A 19,491-nucleotide genomic window follows, 5' to 3' on the forward strand; every position below is an offset into this window, starting at 1 on the left:
CAGGACGAAACTGGACCAGCAGTTCAGCATTTGAAACATTTCTTGTTTATGGGGAAATTATACAAGTGACAGTCTTTCTAACCTATTTCTGGTCACAAACTGTTGTTGAAATGTGAGTGGAAATATGTCATCATTGACGTCGACTTTGGTTATTCATTTGTAGGATTTGCCTGGCACATTCAGTCAATGTTCAGAGTCCAAATGAATCTTTGATTTAATCCAGGAGGCACAAGTAACCTAAATAAAGTTCAAGTCCAGGTGACCCAGGCTCATGGCAGACATCAACAGTCGGGTCTGCCAAACCAAATTGACTTTGTTTCTAGTCCACAGCTCATTTGGGCAACGCCGGGCTCAGAGCAAAGAGTGGGAGAAGCAGCAGATAATGTGTAATCCACTTACCCAAGCCAAGCCTACTCACCATTTATGGAAGTCCACGTCACAAGGTTATTTAGGACCCCTAATTCATCTAATAAAGCATGTTTGGAGGTGGAATTAAATTTGTCTGAGAGCCCTTGGTACACGTGCTATCACAAGAAATCAATCACATTTCAAATGATTAAATAATGTATGATTTCATGAAATTACGTGACAAATCTGTGGAGCCGAGGCACGGTTACAAACATGCATATCAGAGGGAAATTAATTCTCTCTGATGAGTCTGAAAAAAATATTTCTAGATGATCTTTGAATAATTACATTACCCTGATGTAACAAATACAGCAGAATGGCTTTTTAAAATAATTTTTGGTTATAATTTAAATGAGGCTATGCAACCAAAAACTTGTTGCCCCTACATGATTTTGTTGAGATTTTGCTTGTATTGTACTGATCCTTTGATCATTAGGCAGTAAATCATATTGATTAGAGCAAAGAAATACCATTTTAACAGGATATACTTTAATTAAGAAATTATAATAATAAAGAGTACAACCTACAAACCTAAAGTACAGTAATATGCAATATATTTACAGCCTTTAATCTAATTATGAACCCATTATTAAATAGAACCCGCACTGTCAATCAGAAAATACAGTAAATAATAGAAAACATAACTATATCCTCAAAGCAAATGTTGAGTAAAAATATTAACAAAAATAATACTTTGCGTGCAATTATTTCTTGATATGCTCCCCCTTTATTTGTATATACAGTAGCAATACTGTGCTTCACACTGAATATATCTGAAAATGATTTCTCAGAATAGAATAAAAGGTCTGAGGATGAAAATGAGTTGTTTGTATCTGTTTCATCTGAGATGATTTTCATACCAGTCACATTTTATTGACAGTTTTGACTCATATTAAAATAAGGGTGATATGTGTGTTAAGCATTGACATCCTAGGGGATTATAAAAGAGCAGCATATATTTGTAGAATATTTGATAAATAAATGTTACCCATGCATAGACTACAGTATGGCATCTCATCATCTCTCTACATTCAGGAACCTCACCACAGCCTGGGGATGGTAAATAGAGAAGACAACTCATCCAGAAAAAGTAGCAAACACAATATAGGACAAGATAACTACAGAGGATTATCATGTCCTGGATTATTAATAATGAAAAGTGATCACAACCATGCATATGAGGAATATTTGGCCATATTTGTAATTAGTGTGAAAAGAAAAGAATTCCACATCACGTTTCCACTAAAGAAAGGCCTAACAGCAACCAGGATTTACTATTGCTATAAGTCTCTGAAACATTTCACCACGTTTGGTGACACACTACGAGGCTCCTATAATACCACCAACAAGAAAGGCAAGACTGTGTTTTGGTAGTTTGTGTGTTGGGATCACAAACTTAAAGGGAGTGTGTGAGAGAAGAAGTGATTGTAAGCACAAGGCTGAGAGCACGTTGAGGTTTGTGAACCTGGAGTCTCTTCTACGTGGAGAGACAAGGAGGGACGTCGAGTTCCAGTTCTGTCCATGTTAATGAGAGTCTGATGTTACTGGGGACATCCCAGAATCCTTGGCAGAGTCCAGGGCGTCAGTGGGTGCGGGGGAAGAGACTTTCTCATAGATGAAACTATAGAGACTGACGTCAGGTCGAGTCGTGCGGCAATTCTTGCACACCAAACTGGAATACTGGTTCAAAAGGTTGTACAGCCTCCCTGGGAGGGGAAAATGAGGGAGGACGGGGGAGGGGAATGTGGAAACAAGAGCCAGAGGAGATATGGAAGGATATAAAAACAGGATTTGAGTGAAATAGATAAAAAGGACAAGTGAGTCAAAGAACAAGCACGAGAGACAGAAACTGTAACAGGAAAAAAAAAAGAAGAAAAATGAAAGTGTGTTGGGGCTCATTTATAAATCGAGCACACGTACACACGCACACAAGCCGTGAGCTTTTTCTCTGTAGCTCCACTTTAGGAAATGGATGGCTAGAGGGGAATTTCTCTGAAAGGCTTCAATAAATGTCAGCGGAAGAAAAATGAAAAGAGGGGGAGGGGAGAGGCTGGGGTCAGTTCAGGCAGTAATCCACTCTGCGGCTGAGGCTGAATGGATGGGCTGCAGGACGGAGATGGTGGAATAACTTAACATAGAGATGGACTGCATACTGTTATTTATGCGTACTGTCCCCGTAATGACGCCAGCAAGGACAACCTCCATGGGCTGTACGAGCCACACGAGGCCCACAATCCTAACAGTGGCTGATATCGTCACCATTCCTGTTCATTATGCAATTTAGTGTAAGAGCTCAACAGAGGCAGCGCTGACAAGAGTCGAACTCCCAAGACAAAACTAAAACATTTGGTTTTGCGTGCAAGTCTTACCGACTGTGACTTTCCTCTCTGTGAGAAAAGTGTGTATTTCATGAACATCTCTCATGAGCTGAGCATCTCCGAATGTGAAGTAGGCCATGTCTCTCCCAGCCTCGGCTGCAGCCATCAACTGAATCAGTGCTGAAAAAGAGAGGGAAAATCCAGACAACAATAAAATAACAAATTAGCATCATTAGTAATCGTCAGTTTCAGAACGAAATCATAAATGTGTAATTGACCGCTGAAAATAAGCTGAAGTAATTGATCAATAAGCTAGTTAAGGTGCAGCTTCTGGCAGAAAAGAACACGAGTGACAGGGGCGATTTGTATCAGAAGACTAAATAATCCACCAATGGTAGCAAAGCCTCATCAACAGCACTCAATCTTTTAGCCTTTGAAAATTAGGTCTTAAGACCTTTAAATATTAAACAGAGTTGATATTGATTCCAGATTTAAACACACAAAACAAACATCATTTGCAAAAGGTCTGTAATCTTTACAACAACATAACAGCTTGGTCTTATGTAACTACCACAGCTCAAGTCGGCAGCGGGACTATAATGTAAAATACAGTTATTGCCTTCTAAAAATACCAGCTATGCTAATTCCAGGGCTAATGGGCGGGGGTACCCGGAAGCTAATATCATCCTTAAGTCCAGTGGATCTATTCATAGCGTGCTGCGGAGGAAATTAACAGCTTCAGTTCTAAATGAAACTGTGCACAACAAACGCATGCTGCTCCATTTACATTCATAATGCAGGACATTTATGGGGAGATGTAAGTTTAAGTACAGCACAGCCCTCATGAATAATAAGTATGATAATAATATCAGTTAACAGAAATGTTTAAGTCATTGACCGGAGACACAACTGGTCAAAATTTTCAGAGTGGCAGATGGAGAGGACAGTAAGGGGGCCCCTGCTTGTGAAGAGTGATGTTGTGTCAGCCCGCAGAGACTTGCATCAGCTTGGATTTATGGTGTCCCCTCCCTGTAATCAACTGCCCTTTTAATGGAAAACATAAATGTGTGTCAGCTGATCAATAAAAGGAGGGAAGGAACGGGTGACTGACACCCTGGGAGAGCTACTAATTGAACAGAGGAGTTTAAAAGGGGCCGGCGCCTGTGATGTGTCGTACAGTCCGTATGTAGGAGCACTAAATGTCCATCAGCAGGAGCCTCATTGGCTGATCCTGTGTGGGCTTATATTTACCTCATGCTTGGGGATCCAGAGTTAATATCTTTTGATACCGACTTTTGATTAGGCTTTCTTCAAAGAACATAAAAACATATTATTCATATATCCATATATTGTAAATTCAGTCAATTCACTCATTTAAGGTTAATATGTCTTTCTAAGCCTTTTTTCAAGCCATTGAAAACACACTCAGCAAGCATTTATTTCACTTTGCACAGTGAAGCTCCCCTGGATCACTGAGGTATATGATTTTAAATTGAACAGCTTCCTGGACACTTCTCCAAAATGGAGCCACAGAGGGGTGATGCCAGAAAATGTGAAAATGGTATGCCACTGCGCTTCCACAGGACCTCCAGCAGGCAGTCTGATTAGAATAGTTAGTTTTGTGTGTACAAATAGATAACAAGTCACATTTTACTGCTGAATTCCCTCCAGGAGGGAGAGTTTGTCATTAACTAGTGCTGTCTGCAGATCCTGTCCCATTCTTCTGGTGTTACTGTTAATTTTCCTCTTTGTTTCCCATCTTGCTTCAATATTCAGAGTATCATCTTTTTTTTTTATTTGGACAGCAAAATATAATTTAGATAAATATCATTTTGGTAAGTTGCATCTTTATAAGCTTTTTCAAAAATATAAAGGATTTCTTTTGCCAATGTGGTGTCATCATTTGGAAACCTCTTGCCACTAAAATCTCTGATTTGTAAATACCTGAAATGATCCTGATTCTGCAGATTAAATATGTCTTTAAAGTCCTCGAAGCTCGATACTGTGCCTTGATTAAAGAGTGTGCAGTATGCAGTAAGACCATTTACAGTCCAGTGTCTAATATATATATATATTCAACTCCTTTTCTTTTCAGTTTTTCATGTTCTGCACGCATGCATGTTCTGCATATTCTGCATGTTCTGTTATGTGGGTTTTCGGCAGAAATACCTGTGTTCTCTCTCTTCCCCTCTGTAAGAATTTAAGAAGCCAATTAAGATTTAGAGAAATTACATCAACCACGTGATGCCTCTACTCACAAGTTTAGTTTGAGTTCCATATTTCATAAAATAATATAGTAGTAATATCCTCCATAGATGCAGATTTCTGATACTGAAGAATACAAAAACAGATCTCCCCTACTTTTACCACAATACAGCGACACACTCTAAAGAATGTCAGAACAAGTAATACGACTGTCCAGGGTGAAGGGACCTGTTGAATACCTGTTAGAGGGTGGAGGGGAAAGAGCCCCCCAAATGGCTGGGGCCCTCCCTAGTGGTGGAATGAGCAACCTACATGCACATTTCATATCAGTTAGATAAATTCAACCCAAGTCAAATTACTAATCTGTTCAATCGGTGATTTATAGTATTTCTATGAAAAAAATATAAAAGAATTCATTAATTTCTTCACATTTGTTGCTTTAAACACAGTATATCCATTCCTCGTATTTGGATACACGTTTTTAAATCAGTTAATGATACCTTTGAGCCGTGTGTCCCCACCAAAAGCTCCACAACCCCAGTTGCCTGTGGCTATTGCAGAGAGGTGTTTGCTGTTGGCGTTACTTCGGAAGAATCCACAGTATGCCTGAGGTAAATGCACAGGGAGGATGAGGAGGAAAGCATGGAGGGGAAGAAAAAGACACAAGATATTCAGCATTTTTCTATGATCTCTTTGATGTTTGCACAATATATTAGATTTTTAGTGTGCTGTATTGAGACCTAAAAAGTTGTGTGTTATGTTGTCATTTAAAAAATATAAACGGAAGCCTTTGTAAGTACACGGTGGAAATTACCAGGCCTTGGGCGTATCCCAATTATCACAAAATTTTAGTTGCAATACAGTTGATAACATGTTTTGCAATAAAGCACTAAAACATTTTGTGATAAATTGCAATTTATTCCTTTTTTTAAAATGTAAAATATGTCCCTAAAGGAAAAAATTATCAGCATCTGTTTTATCAAATAAGATAATTTTTCTCAATTAAATAATTTTTTATTTAATAATTTTCTATTGCCCCCGCACCCATAATGCACACAGGTACAAAAAGTTTCCTCAACAGAAAAAGCTGTGGTAAATGACAGTACCTACAACTACTACGTATATGTGTTGTGGAGTACTGGTTCCAGTAACATAAACTGTCAGTAGCCCTGAGCTAAATTAACTGGTGCTACAGATCATTGAGTCTTTAATTAACATCTTTTCAGGCGGTACCTGACAAGATGTCGAAAATTCATCACTTGTCAAAAGCATCATAATGTCCAGCTTCATCCTGTCTGTCACTTTGTGACAATAATGTCTTAAGAAAGTTAGAGACTTCAGGCTTTCGACTGTTTACTGTGCAATCACCTTGTTAAGCTCTCTAGTCATCTTCTCTGGGAGAAACTGCTCGAGGAAGTGCCTGAATCTGAGAGCATCAATGGCCACAATCTCTGTACATCTTCTCTGCCAGTCATCCCTGGGAATAAAAGACAAGCAATGAGAGAGATGGGATTATCAGTGACTTCAAAACATCCTCCGGTCTTTCATCCAACTTTTTCTAACTGACTAAATAGTTCTATGTGAGAAAAAAAATACCTGGGAGTCTCATCCTTGTGGCTGTCCTTCCATTTGTAACTCTCAGCATAGCCAGCATATTTACTGTACTGTTCAGTGCCTGCAGAAAAGAAAAGCCATTACTCAATATTCAGCAGTCAGGGCACACAGTGGGCCTAAATCTGTTTCAGCACCTTCTTTCTTCAATCACATTTAGTGCTTTCTATGCTCCCCATGTGAGTACACAGTATCAGCTTGTATTGGATTGTCATAAATAAAGGCCATTGATTTAATAAGTAATTCAATTTGGGCTTTGAAATGAAAAGCTTTCAGCCATAATGGGAAGAAATGGTAAGAACAGAATAAGCCAACCTTGGCCACATTCACAAAATGCTTACAAAACATTTAACTCCACCAATCATTCATTCACTGATGGGTGAGACACCTCTGTTATCAAGAAGTTAGCCTTTTTATAGTGTGTATTGGTATGTACTTGGGGTAGAAGCTAAAAAGATTGCATCATTCATCATTAAAAATACAGCTGTGCCCAATTTTCAAAAAGATGCCTATTAAAGGCTCCATACATTATGCATTAGGTACGAGGAAGTTTCACTGCACTTCAGTAAAGAGCAGGTGTTAAACATGTGATTAACATAGCCTTAGAGGCTCTACTGCATGTACTGACAGAGTTACGTATGCTCCTCAAAGAAAAGATGAAAAGTATTTTAAAAGCAATGCTAAATGTCATTCTTTGAAAGTATCTCTTGAAGAGCAGTAATTAAACGCTACTTTTACTTTCTCATAATTGACTTCATTTCATTTCAAGCATGTACCATCTGCCAATACTTGAAATCTAAGCGTGAATGACAATTTTTTTTGTGCCTTTCTATGACAAAGTATGACTCAGGCTAATGGCCTGCACTGGAGCAAGGACATAACCCAACAATGACAGTACAACTCTGCGAAAATGAATAATGTTTCTCTGTCGGGTAAAGTTTTGGTTAAGTGAACATTTATTTTAAACATCATGCACAACTGAAAGCCTAGCTAGTTAAGTTAAGTATGTTATACAACACTGGAGACTCCTAACGTCAAACAACAGGCTTCCCATATCACTCCTCTATCAGGAGAGCTGTCCTCCTCCTTCACCTTGATCCTATTTATCCTTGCAACAAACCATGACAGCATCCTGGCTTACAGGCTTCCATCACTAGATTACATTGTGGCCCTCTCCCTTCCGATCCGAAAACGCCCATGGACAATATCTGATGTGACGTGTTAGTTGCAATTGCTCTGGCAAAGCCATGTTAAGACACCTCCAAAGACAAAGAAAATATGATTTATTCAACAGAAGAGAGAAACAAAGACAGAAGAGGAGAGACGGATGTAAAGAGTCCAGAGACAGAGACCAGACTTAAAGAGGAAACACTGAATGCGTGCAAGGAATATTCTGAGAGGTTTAAATGAATCTACGGCCTAACTGGCCCATTCCATTAGTGGAGCGATGACCTTAGTTGGGCAATAAATTCCTTTCTGTCCAAATGTAATAAAGTTAAGTGGAGAGGAGGAGGAGGGAAAGAAGGAGGGAGGCAGAATGATGGGAGGAAGGGAGGGGGACGGTGACTAACCATTGAAGGTGACTTGGAAGGGAGTTGCAAAGGAGACAACATGGTGCCATACAGAAGAGATAATGCTAGGCTTGCTGGGAGGAGGATATAGAACAGGTATAGAAGTAGATTTTAATATTGACCGAACAGAATTGGCTTTGTGTGTATGTGATAGGGATGTCCCAATCCAATCTAAAAGATTGGTTTCTAGGCCAATCGAGCCATTTTTAACTGACTGGGATCAGTTATACTGAGTTATAAAGAGTTCAAACCGATCCTTTATTTAACGTCAGCTGCACAGAGGTGCATGTGGAATGCAGCTGTTGTTAAGTCTCCAACTTTAAGCCATCTGCCTCTCCCTTGCCTCCGTGTGTGTGTGTGTGTGTGTGTGTGTGTGTGTGTGTGTGTGTGTGTGAAAGCAGAGGCTGATCCCTATGATATATAGTGTTATACCCCCAGAAACTAACGACACCACTGCATATTAGACAAAGGCTCCATATGCAAACATCCAAAAAGAGTAATTAATGTAATCAGTGCAAAAGACATAGACACAACAAAAATGAACACTCAACATAATACAGTTCATTGAGCAACAGCTGATCACTGATGATTAGCTGCTGCTCACATCCGACACAAAGTCGTAAACAGTCCCAACAATCTCACACCAACAACAAAACAGCTCGTCTGTGTAGTTTATCCCGCTAATAAAAAAAACTAATGGGTACTGGCAGACGTGTGATGCTAACAGTTAGCCCTGTCACTGTGAGTGACTTTCCCAGGGCTAGGCACAGAGCTCACACATCAGAGAATAAACATTTGGTGCACACAGCTATACAATAAAACGAGATTTCACCCATTTTAAGTATTCAAATCTGCTGTAAAGTTATTGGACAAAATTCCAAGGTCACGCAGAATTCACAAGGATTGGCTGTTGCAACCACACCACTTAACTTTAATGAAGGGTGTACTGTGCAGCTGTGTTATCTGGGAAAATCAAAGTATCAGATCAGGACTCAATATTGGCAGATATTTAAAATTAAATGACTTCGATTGAAGGAAAAAACTTGATCGGCGTATCCCTAGTGTTTGGTGGTATTAGCAGTGCTGTGACCAGTGGTGGGCGAGGTGCAGCTGTGAGGCAGGAAGAAAAACAAGGTAGGATGGTCAGAAGAGGAGGAGGGAGGCGAAAGAGAGGGCAGACTTAGAGAGGTTGACCCAAGCAGAGTGAGTTGGAGGTTGAAAAATAGAGCAATTCTGCTGGAGAGAAATGAAGGATAACTGGGCAGTCGCAAGTGAATCAATGCGATGGATTTACCTTCGGACTGGATGGAAGGACAGGGGAGGTAAAAAATGAATGGAGCCCAATAAACACACAGAACTCAACAAACAAGAGAAAATAACTCAGAGACAAAAACAACAGTAATTTATACAATGTGTAATACTAGAAAGATATGTGAGATGTGTGACGTTTCTATAAAAGAAAGCCAAACACACAAACTACACCACATGGCATGACAATGCATTCATAGTTTGGTAGCGCCATATATCTGAGCCTAGTTGTTCTGTATAGATTTTACTAGTATTTAGTTCCTGCATGTAATTATAATTATATATGCACAATACATAAGGGGAGTAACTTTTTCACACACATAAATTTTATTTCTTGCCAAAAGGCCCCTAATGTCATTTTGCTTTTTTGATCAAAAGTCAGATGATAGATGCTACAATTCTGAACTGAAAGAGACAGGTTTCACTTAGACATTTATGCTTTGGTTTATTCACTTATACTTTGACAGTATTCCAGAATTAAACCCACTGCTGATAGGTAACCTGATAACATTAATGAGGGAAAAGGAGTTAGTTAAATTGCTAAAAGTTGGAGGTATGCAGCCTGTTGCCACCTAACTTCTCATTGTGGCTGCCTAAATATGGTCACTTCTTGCTCCAAAAGGCAAAGATGGCAATGACTGAAATGCCGAACTTGAGACTTCAAAACACAGACCAATGGGTGACGTCACAGTAGTTAAATCCATTATTGTAACAGTGTATGCCCACACCATGCTAACTGGTGTATAACAGCAGAAAAGGAATACATCATGGCAGCATTGGCCCACTCTGACTGCTCTACAATGGCTCCATTCCCTGCACATTGTAAGCTAATAAGCACCATGTCACACCAAGTCTTAACTGGGTGGAAGCCTATAAATAACCTGTCCTAATATCTAGTTTCTGCAAAAGGACATTACTGCATGCATGGGTGTGAGTGCCATTACTACTTTTCCCCCACATGAGCATATATTATAAGAACTTTTATGCCATCTACAATGGCAAGACCTGTAAATTATTATGTATGCATCCATTTTTCAACCTTGTCCAAGTCCAACACACAGTGGTAGTTGCTATGTTAGTTACTGTATTTAGCACATCCTGGGTGATCCTGGACTGCTCTCAAGCCAAGTGGGATATCTAATCCCTCTGGAGTGCTCTGGGTCTGCCCCAAGGCTTCCTCACAGTTTCTAGATGTAAGACTGCACACTCTGTGAAGAAAATTTCTGCCATTTGTACATATAATTTCATTGTTTTGCTAGTCACTGCCCAGAACTCATTAACATAGGATGAGGTTGGAACAGAGATGAAGTGGCCTTCAGGCTCAGCTCCCTTTTCATAACAACAGTCTGGTACAACGCTTGAAACACTGGCGTCCAATTCATGCTTCATCTAAACACTCACACCGCTTGACTTGGGGCAGAAACCTCCACTCAAGTCAAATTTTCTGTATTTTCCCTGTATTTTCTGGAACTACAGCCTTGGGCTGAAAGGAGGTGCTGACTCTCAACCCAAATGTTTCATACATGGTTGCAAACAGCCTCAGTGTGTGCTAGAGGTCACAGTTTGGGAAAGCCACTCAAACTTCATCATTTGCAAAAAAAAAAAAAAAAAGCATAGAGGCAATCCTGAGGTCACCAAACCAGACACTCAGACACTCACCACTTGTCAGCTGATTCTGAGAGAGGGAGAGATTCTACCCATGAAATCACTAACAGAACTGGTAATTGGGGACAACTTTTGGCAGAGCCCAGTTACTGAGAATGCTGCTGGACTTATGGTCAAGAATACAACAATCCCTCCAGTCTGAACATCACTTATGCTTTCCTGAGGAGGCTGAACATTGTGAAAATATGATAATTGGAGCACAATCTTGTAACTAGAAAACTCACCACACTTGTGTTATTGTTTATGTCACTATGGAACACGCTGTCTGTCTGGTCTTCTGATAAATGTGTGCTAATTAGAAATCCTCTATGCAAACAAATCCTCAAAGGACTTTCCAGAGGTCTTTTATTTCCATTAGTTGATCAAACACTTGGATGATTCTTAATTCTTGACCTACCTTGGTATGTAGATAAGTTCTGTGGTTATTTATTTACTCCACTTTATTTTTTGCTCATATTTGACTGTAAAAATGTAAAAATCTAAAGCCTCCACTCTACCTTTGTGGACATTACATGTTTTTTTTTTTTTCCATTTTTCAACCAAGAGATAAATCAGAAACAGCAAAACCACAAGGCAGAAAGAAACAGACTCAAATTAAATAAGCATAGGTGAAATATGGATGAAGCAAAGTCGCAACATACCTGTGACAATGAGGCATTCATTGTATTCCAAGGCTTCAGTAAAGAGGCGAGAGACAATGAGCTCAGTGTTGATGAGGAACCGGATCTCTTCCTGGACTAGTCCATGTCCCATTACTCCTCCACCGACAAACCTGTTTGCAAAGTCCACCTAATGAAACAATAAAATAAGAAAATAAACAAAAATGTTTAAACCAAAATGTCACGGTCCTTCAGTAATATTAACGAAACAAACAAACAAACCTTGATATAACAACATTAATACATTGTCCTGTTAATTCACTGCATTTGTGAAGAACTGTGAGGTTTAGCTACTGTCACTCCCATTATTTGAATAAATGACTGTATTAGTGTCTCCTTATTATCTGTCACCCACTGTGGACCTTTAACACAGATAAATGTCTGAGGATCACTGCACTGCTTCCTGTTTGTAAATAATTAAATCAGGAAATTGTAGCAAAACAACACACATGAAATCATAAGCGATAAAATCTAATATTAATGGCAAGCAGTAATGCAAATTCTGCATGAATGTCAGCAGACCACCAATACTTTTACATATGGCATAAGACTAATCCCTGTGATGGCTCACTTCTTAGTGCTATATCCACAACGACAGAGGAAACACCCCTCTTTTCCTTTTAAAAATACAAGTGGGTGCTTTACTCATCCTTAATATTAGGGTGTAAGGGCGGGAACTGATCCCAGAGGAAGGCCAAGGCTGAGAGATGATTTTACAATGATGTTGTTCTCAATAGAACTAGAACAATTAATCAGTTGGGCCAATATATTGGCCAATATAAACTCACCGCAGTATATATCGAAATATATCTGAATCGGTTTATATGATGAGCATTACAAAAAATATGGAGAACCAAAACGCTCCCTATATGTAAATAGTTGTTTTTTCGATGGTGTTTTGGGAAAAGAAAAGACTATTAGCTGATAGATTTTCTGATCTTTTGAGCCTTCCTTGAATTTCAGGACTTCAACCTAAGAAAGGCACATTTGGCAGGATTATGTTCCCATAAGCAAAAAACATAAAAAATGAACAGTCTAGACCCAATTTGTTAACGCCTTAAACCTGCTGATATCAGCATGTGGGCATTGAGTCATTGTGATATCATGTAAACAATAACATTTAGCTCAGAGCACCACTGTGCATACAGCAGGACAGCCCCACAGAGCCACTCGCATGGCTGCAGCCTGGTTTATCAATGTCCTCTGGTTCAGTGTCTGTAACATTAATAAATGGGGTTAAGATACAAAGCTAAAAGTATTACTGAGATCACTAAAGAATTAAAGCAGCTTGTGGTTATTTCTGGGACTCCTGTTTTTGAGCAGAAAATATTCTGATCCTGGAGCTTCATGCCATGTAAGCCCACTCCTTGTTTTTGTGGCATGGATAAGAGGACAGTTCATTCAATCACAGTGCTGCTATTCAAACAGCCTGTCAGGGGTGAGGGTTCTGCTCACTGGCCCACAGCTTCGTCAGTCTGTGTGACAGTGAGTGTGTTTGTATGTGCATGTTGTCTAACCAGTCGCTCAACTCCTCACCTCCTTCACTGGTTCACCCCTAACCTCACCCCCCTCACCCTTCAATCTCACCTCCTGACAGAATGACAGCCCACTCTGCCCTATCAAAACTCAACACACAGCCGGTGCCCAGCCTGCTGAGGTTGCCATCAATCCGCCTGCAGGACTCCTGCCCCACTGGGTCACCCCAGTGAGATGGCTCACCCTCGTCATCTTTTACTCCATGCACCTCCTTCTCCCTCATCCCCCACCCCAGGGTCTTCTCCTCCACCCTTGCCTCCCCTGAGCTACTCAAGTGTATACATCAGCTGTCAGCCAAAGTAAAAAATGCACCAGCCATCCTGGAGTGGGGAGATGGTGTGAATCAATGCAGAAATAGAGACAATAACCTTACCAAATATGCACAAAAATCATACACCCGGTATTGATTTTCTACAGGTGGTGGACAACTATTCAGACAAGCAGTAGAATCTCTTCAACTTTTGACACTAAACAGAAGCCACGGTGATGGCTGGAGTCATGTTTGTTGAGTTTGACCACAACAACAAGTGCAAAGCAGGCCTGATGCATCCAATCTGGCACTCTGAGCCAACACTGTGAACCGAGTTTGTGGTTACAGAAAATATTCATAGTACAATGATCAAAGGGCAATGGAAAATGTATACCTTGACTTTGTCAGGTTGAAAAAGTAGTTAAACTTGGTGTTAGATGAATAACAATAAACATATTCCTACCTGCAGCATCCCATATCCATCATCCTCAATGGTCCCTTCACAAGTGATATGCAAGCGTTTCAGCTGCGTCTGTGAACTTAACAAAAAAAAAAAAGATAGCAAAACTTTAACTTCTTTCTCCAAAGCGAATTTATCAAACATGCTTCAGCAAAGTGTGCATGTACACACACACAAAAAAATTTGAGAGGTATGAAAAAAATACCTCGATTGGATGTGAGGTAAAATAGTGTTTTGAGGGGAACAAATTTCCAGGTAAATATATTAATCAGATGCTCTGGAGTTGTTTGAATGAAATAAATGAATACTCATGTCCTGAAACCTTTTAGTTACTACTTTAAAGAACATTCTCTGGGTCAACAGCATCAACTTTTTCAAGTCTCCTCAGATATCTTCTGCACATCTAAATTTTGGAATTCACTCACATTATTTCTGGCAGGTTTGGTGAGGCTCTGTGAGATTGGATGGGGAGTGTTTATGTTTGAAGCCTAAGCTTTTGGCCATGATCCTCATGGAATATAAACTGCTACATCAACCATAAGTCCACAAAAGTTAAAGGTGCAGTCAGTGATTCTGAAGAAAGAATGCTGATATTTGAACTCAACCCCCAGAAATATACCAAATACAGATTTAAAGTCCCTTTTGCTTCCACTGCTTTTCTCTTTATACATCCATGTTCTTTCTCCTGTCCTGTGCACAAGCACACAAATCCACTGTTGTTTATTGCTTGCCTCAGTGTTGTGTTGTGTTAGTCTGAGCCACTTTTTCTTCCATTAAGAGACCCAGGGCTGTGTGCTGATTTTTTTCAGTGCACACACAGAATAGACAGCGAGCAGACCATGAGGAGATATTTGTTGACTGACTTTGTGTGGGATTAGAATCGCTAATTGCACCTTAAATCTGTGTTTGGCAAATTTCACTCTCACAATTCCATCTTCTAAAATGCCACCAATGCTGCCATCATTATGTTTCATGGTAGGACTGGATGATGATGATGATGATGATGATGATGATGATGAGCTGTGCACATGAACAGCAAAAAACTCTGATGTTATGATGCTGTTTGAGTGGTCCTTATGCTACTTAGACAACATCAACACAAATCAGATTTGATGAATGGAAGTTGTGGGGACATGGAAAATAGTCTTTGATGAAATTTAACCAAATCTGAAGTGTCATTGGATCTGAAAAGAACATTTACTGACCCCAAAACATAGAATTAACTAATATTTGACAACTTAACAAAACAAAAATAATTAATTATGGATTGTTTTGGGTGGATTATAACAAAAGAAAAAAGGTTAACAGGTCATTAGATCATTAAATTAATAGTAAAGAGTAATACCTTTCCCAGTTTGGAGGACTGTTTAGTGTTTGTCTTGTGAATGTAACAAGACCCTTAGGCCCTTGAAAAGAAAAAGAAAAAAAATCATTAATAAATGTCATTAACTGAAAACATTGAGAACATTACAGAGAAAGCACTGCAAAAACATCCCTGTACATATTTTTAAAGCTTACTTGTCTGTGTAACCCTCCTGAAATAACACAGCAGAGTTTTCAATTTCTCGATTTTTTTTGGTGAAGAACCTTCAAACAACCTAAAAAAGAAAGCAAAAGGGATATTAAGTTAACAGGAGATTTTTGTCCGATACTGACTTTGTTAATTTGAACATGTCTTAAGAGTGTAAGACAAAAGCAAATAACAATTTCTAGTTAAAATATAGTTGTTTTTTTCATATAAAATAAAATGGAATTTGTTGTAGTAGATGAGAAACGTGGATGTTTCACTCAGAGTCATTATCTATGGCTCACTGCGCAACCATGCCACAGCATGTCAGGAGTGAGGTCAAGCTTTTAAACTGGCATGATGTCTCTCCCATCTACCTCCATCCTTCATACAATGGCAATGCCTGAGGCCGTGTTTCAGTTCTTCAGAGTTACCATAAAAACTAGTGTGGGTGGAGGGAGGGGGAGGGGGAGGGGGAGAGGGAGAGAGGGAGGGTTGGGTGGACAGCTTAAAATCAGCCCATACTGGTACTCTCCCTCCATTAAGAGACCTAAGCTGACGACTAATTACAGTTCACCATTCATCTTTCTTCCCCACTGCTTTCTGCCCAGAACAGTAAAGAAGCAAAAACAGAGGGGACAAATGAAATGAAAAGGGTAATGCACTAAAAGGCCTTCATTGTGAGAAAAAAAACAAATTTATTAGGCAATTTCTGCATATCAAATGTGTTTTTCCCCACTATATTTGTAATTTATAATTCTTACACAGTGCTTTACTCATGCACTTTGAAGCCCTACTCCAAGTCCCTTAGTCAGTGTCAATTTGCCATGAGGTACCCTGGAGGACAACCTTCCTGTGAGTGAAACACAGGCAGATGACGATGACATTTTCAGTATAGCTACAAATTACACCTCACTAAAGACAGACGCCTTACAAAATATTCTGCAGCAATTTTCATTTTCAAGGATAGTCACTTTAATTATTTGATTCATATCCACTTAACCTTACGTATTACACAAAGTGCACCAGAAGACGAGATCTCTGACAGTTTTACCATTACCAATATGGCTGTTTTCTTGCAAATGAAGTAAGCCATCTTGTGGTCTACTCAGTTCAGACAAAAAGAGGAAGAAAACAGGACATACAGTATTTCTCAAGAACGAGCTTTTTATTGTTACCTGTTAAATAGACTTCCTATGTCATTTTCTTCTCACAGAGAAAAAAAAAGTCTGCCTTCTTCCCTCTCCCTCGAATCTATCCATCACTTAACGGAGGACAAACCTTGACAGTTCTGCCAAAACAGCAATCAGCAGATTGCTTGCTGCTCTGCTTGTCCAAGACAGAGCGCTACTGTAGCCGATAAGCAAAGTGACGGACACTCCCTCAATTACAGGGGGAGAGGGAGGGCCAGTAACGATCCAGATCCCATTTTAGACTGCACTGGTTGTCTTGTCTCATCTTCTCAGAAACACCAAGACTTTTTTTCCTCTCCTGCTCTCTCCTGTATTTCACTGCCAGCAGAAATGCTGATAGTGAAAGCGGGCCTGCAACCAAGTGCTGGCATGGCTCTGAAACAGCCAGTCCTGGGACTTGAATCAATGCTTACATTATTAGAGAGGCCTCTTCACTTAGCCTACCACCAGTGTTTGATGTGGAGGCAGATATCATAATCCAAACCTTAATCTTACTCTCGCAATCAGTCATCTGTACAGGTGATACAGATGACTGATTGTGAGAGTATGATTAAGGTTTTGATAAAATGAGGGGTTGACGGAGAGAACGTGGACCAAATCACATATGATCAATATGACCATTCCATGAAATGTTATTGCTTAACCCCCAATGGAGAGCAGATGGCCAATTAGGCTCTTGATAGCAGTTGGGGCCCGTACAGATTGCAGGAAATATCAAAATTATATGGTACCAAACCTACTCTTCATGTTCTGCAAAGGGTGGAAGCAAGATCATAACTAAGAAGTGCACTCGGTTAGGAGCAGATTTTCACCATGCAGCCGACCAATCTGATTGTGGACACTCTCGACAATTCTTGTAATTCAAGCAGATTTCTCTTGCTAACAGGCACTGTATGTGAAATATGGATAGCTTACAATGTAGTTGTGAAGATGAATGTACTTTTAATAACTACAACATAGCAACAAAGCTTTGATCCATGTCTTTTATGAGTGGACTTTTAACGGAATTAGTTTGAAGTATAACAACAATACAAACGATGAAAATAGAAAAAAACAACAACATTTAACTAAATAGCCTACATTTTACTGTCTAAAAATACACCAAGTGTGGTATGATGCCATGCCACAGACTGAACAAAATCGGGTTGCACCTAGATTGTGAAGAGCTGGCCAGTGAAATTGTCCCTCCCTGTGTCCTTACCGTCGATATAGTATAAAATATAACAAAACGTTGTTATTAATTCATCTTGTATTGTGCCTGACTTATGTGGATCAAAACATATTAGGTAATAAATTAATCTGCACATGCTCTGGTTCAAAATTAGACCAAACTTTTCTATGGATGTCAGAAGGTCAAATGTGGGTTGCAACAGACAAGGTAAGGCTTGTTTCTTTTAGCTGAGACGATTTCCAAAAAAACTGCAGTCCCTGTCAGTCTGTTAAGAGTAGTGAGTCAGCAGTTAGCGATGTAATATTACGGTCAATAAAACAGGTTTTTCAGCAATTATGAATCAACTCAATCATGAGAGATCCTTGAGCATATTGTCATAAATTTGCACAAAAAATATTAGGCTGATTGGTCAAGTAGTTTGAAAAATGAGCTGCGGACAGACATACACACACCCACACACAACCAAACGCACGATCCCCTCCAGGCTGGACTGAGATAATAAGGTAGTGCAGAACCGACATCTCCAGTTTGTCAGGCAACAACACCAGAAGTGATTACACATATCACTAATGAGGACACATTGACATCTGGACAATGTCCATTGTGTACTGAGGTGCCTTCAGCCCATAAAAACTGTAACAGAGTTGGTAACAAAATCCTATTAAAACTCTGTCACTAATCCCACCTCACACATACACACCATAAAAACTCCCTTACATTTATCAGCTGCCTGTTCAGTATCAAATGTCTTGAGCATAATTAACAAGTCAATGATAATAATTAAATCTTTCTCCCAATAGTGAAAATGGTGGTCCTCATTAACAAAGACAGACAGCAGAAAACTTTAATAACAGACAAACTGAGGTCAATACAGCCAAACCTTCTGCTGCTGTCTGCACACCGACATTTTTGCAATATCTCCCTGCATACCAAGTAACCCTACTCAAGATTATGAGAAGCCAGAGATGGATACACAGGTGTGCCCTTTAAAAAAGTCTATCAAAACAATTTGTTTCAATTAGCCATCACAGGCTTTCTTAACAGACCACTGGTTCTGAGTAGGTAGAATCAGAGAAGACCAATTTAACACTCCTACCCCAAATGTCCTTCCCACACAAAAAGACAACAGAAACATGGTGCTCAGAGAGACTCTGCCCACAGTCCCATCCTCAAGTCTATGAGGTGACAGGGGCAGTTAGAGCTGGCAATGTAATCTTAACCACTTTCAGAAACATAAAAATGCTTTTTGACAAAAAAATCCCCAAATGAAATAACTCAAGCTATAACTGCTAAACAGCAAGATCCAATCAGCTCACCTTCTTATGACCCACTGCATAAGTATCAGTTCTAACTTTTAAGTTAATTTATTAATGTTTGAGTTTAACTGAATAATGTTCTGGATGTCTTTTGTTAATTAACGTTAATGTAGTTTAAGATGAATCATAAAATTATATGTCTCTGAAAGGACCTGTAAACTGGAATACTGGAACTGATACATTTCTTTGTTGCATTGTTTCTTGAGAGCTGCACTCCTTTCCTGCAAGGTAACAGAGGCTGAGTAGTGTCACGTTGCTGCAGAGGGTGAATTGTTACGATGAAATGTGAAGTGTGAAGACGCTCGATGCATGG

The 19,491-nt window shown here is 39.5% G+C and overlaps 1 protein-coding gene across 1 annotated transcript in view; it reads right to left on the minus strand.

Annotated features, from left to right (window-relative positions):
• Positions 1–877: 877 nt before the first annotated feature.
• parga (poly (ADP-ribose) glycohydrolase a) overlaps positions 878–19,491 on the minus strand; it is a 30,285-nt gene continuing 11,671 nt past the window's right edge. Inside the window, exons 8-16 of the mRNA XM_042502362.1 lie at positions 15,510–15,589; positions 15,337–15,397; positions 13,995–14,070; positions 11,728–11,875; positions 6,528–6,606; positions 6,300–6,408; positions 5,432–5,537; positions 2,778–2,906; positions 878–2,114 (exon numbers count right to left, since the gene is read on the minus strand). Coding sequence (XP_042358296.1) covers positions 1,933–2,114; positions 2,778–2,906; positions 5,432–5,537; positions 6,300–6,408; positions 6,528–6,606; positions 11,728–11,875; positions 13,995–14,070; positions 15,337–15,397; positions 15,510–15,589 — 970 coding nt within the window. The 3' untranslated portion in view covers positions 878–1,932. The remainder of the gene's footprint in view (positions 2,115–2,777; positions 2,907–5,431; positions 5,538–6,299; positions 6,409–6,527; positions 6,607–11,727; positions 11,876–13,994; positions 14,071–15,336; positions 15,398–15,509; positions 15,590–19,491) is intronic.

This window comes from Plectropomus leopardus, chromosome 15 (assembly GCF_008729295.1).
Source record: "Plectropomus leopardus isolate mb chromosome 15, YSFRI_Pleo_2.0, whole genome shotgun sequence".
NCBI classification, from domain to species: domain Eukaryota; kingdom Metazoa; phylum Chordata; class Actinopteri; order Perciformes; family Serranidae; genus Plectropomus; species Plectropomus leopardus.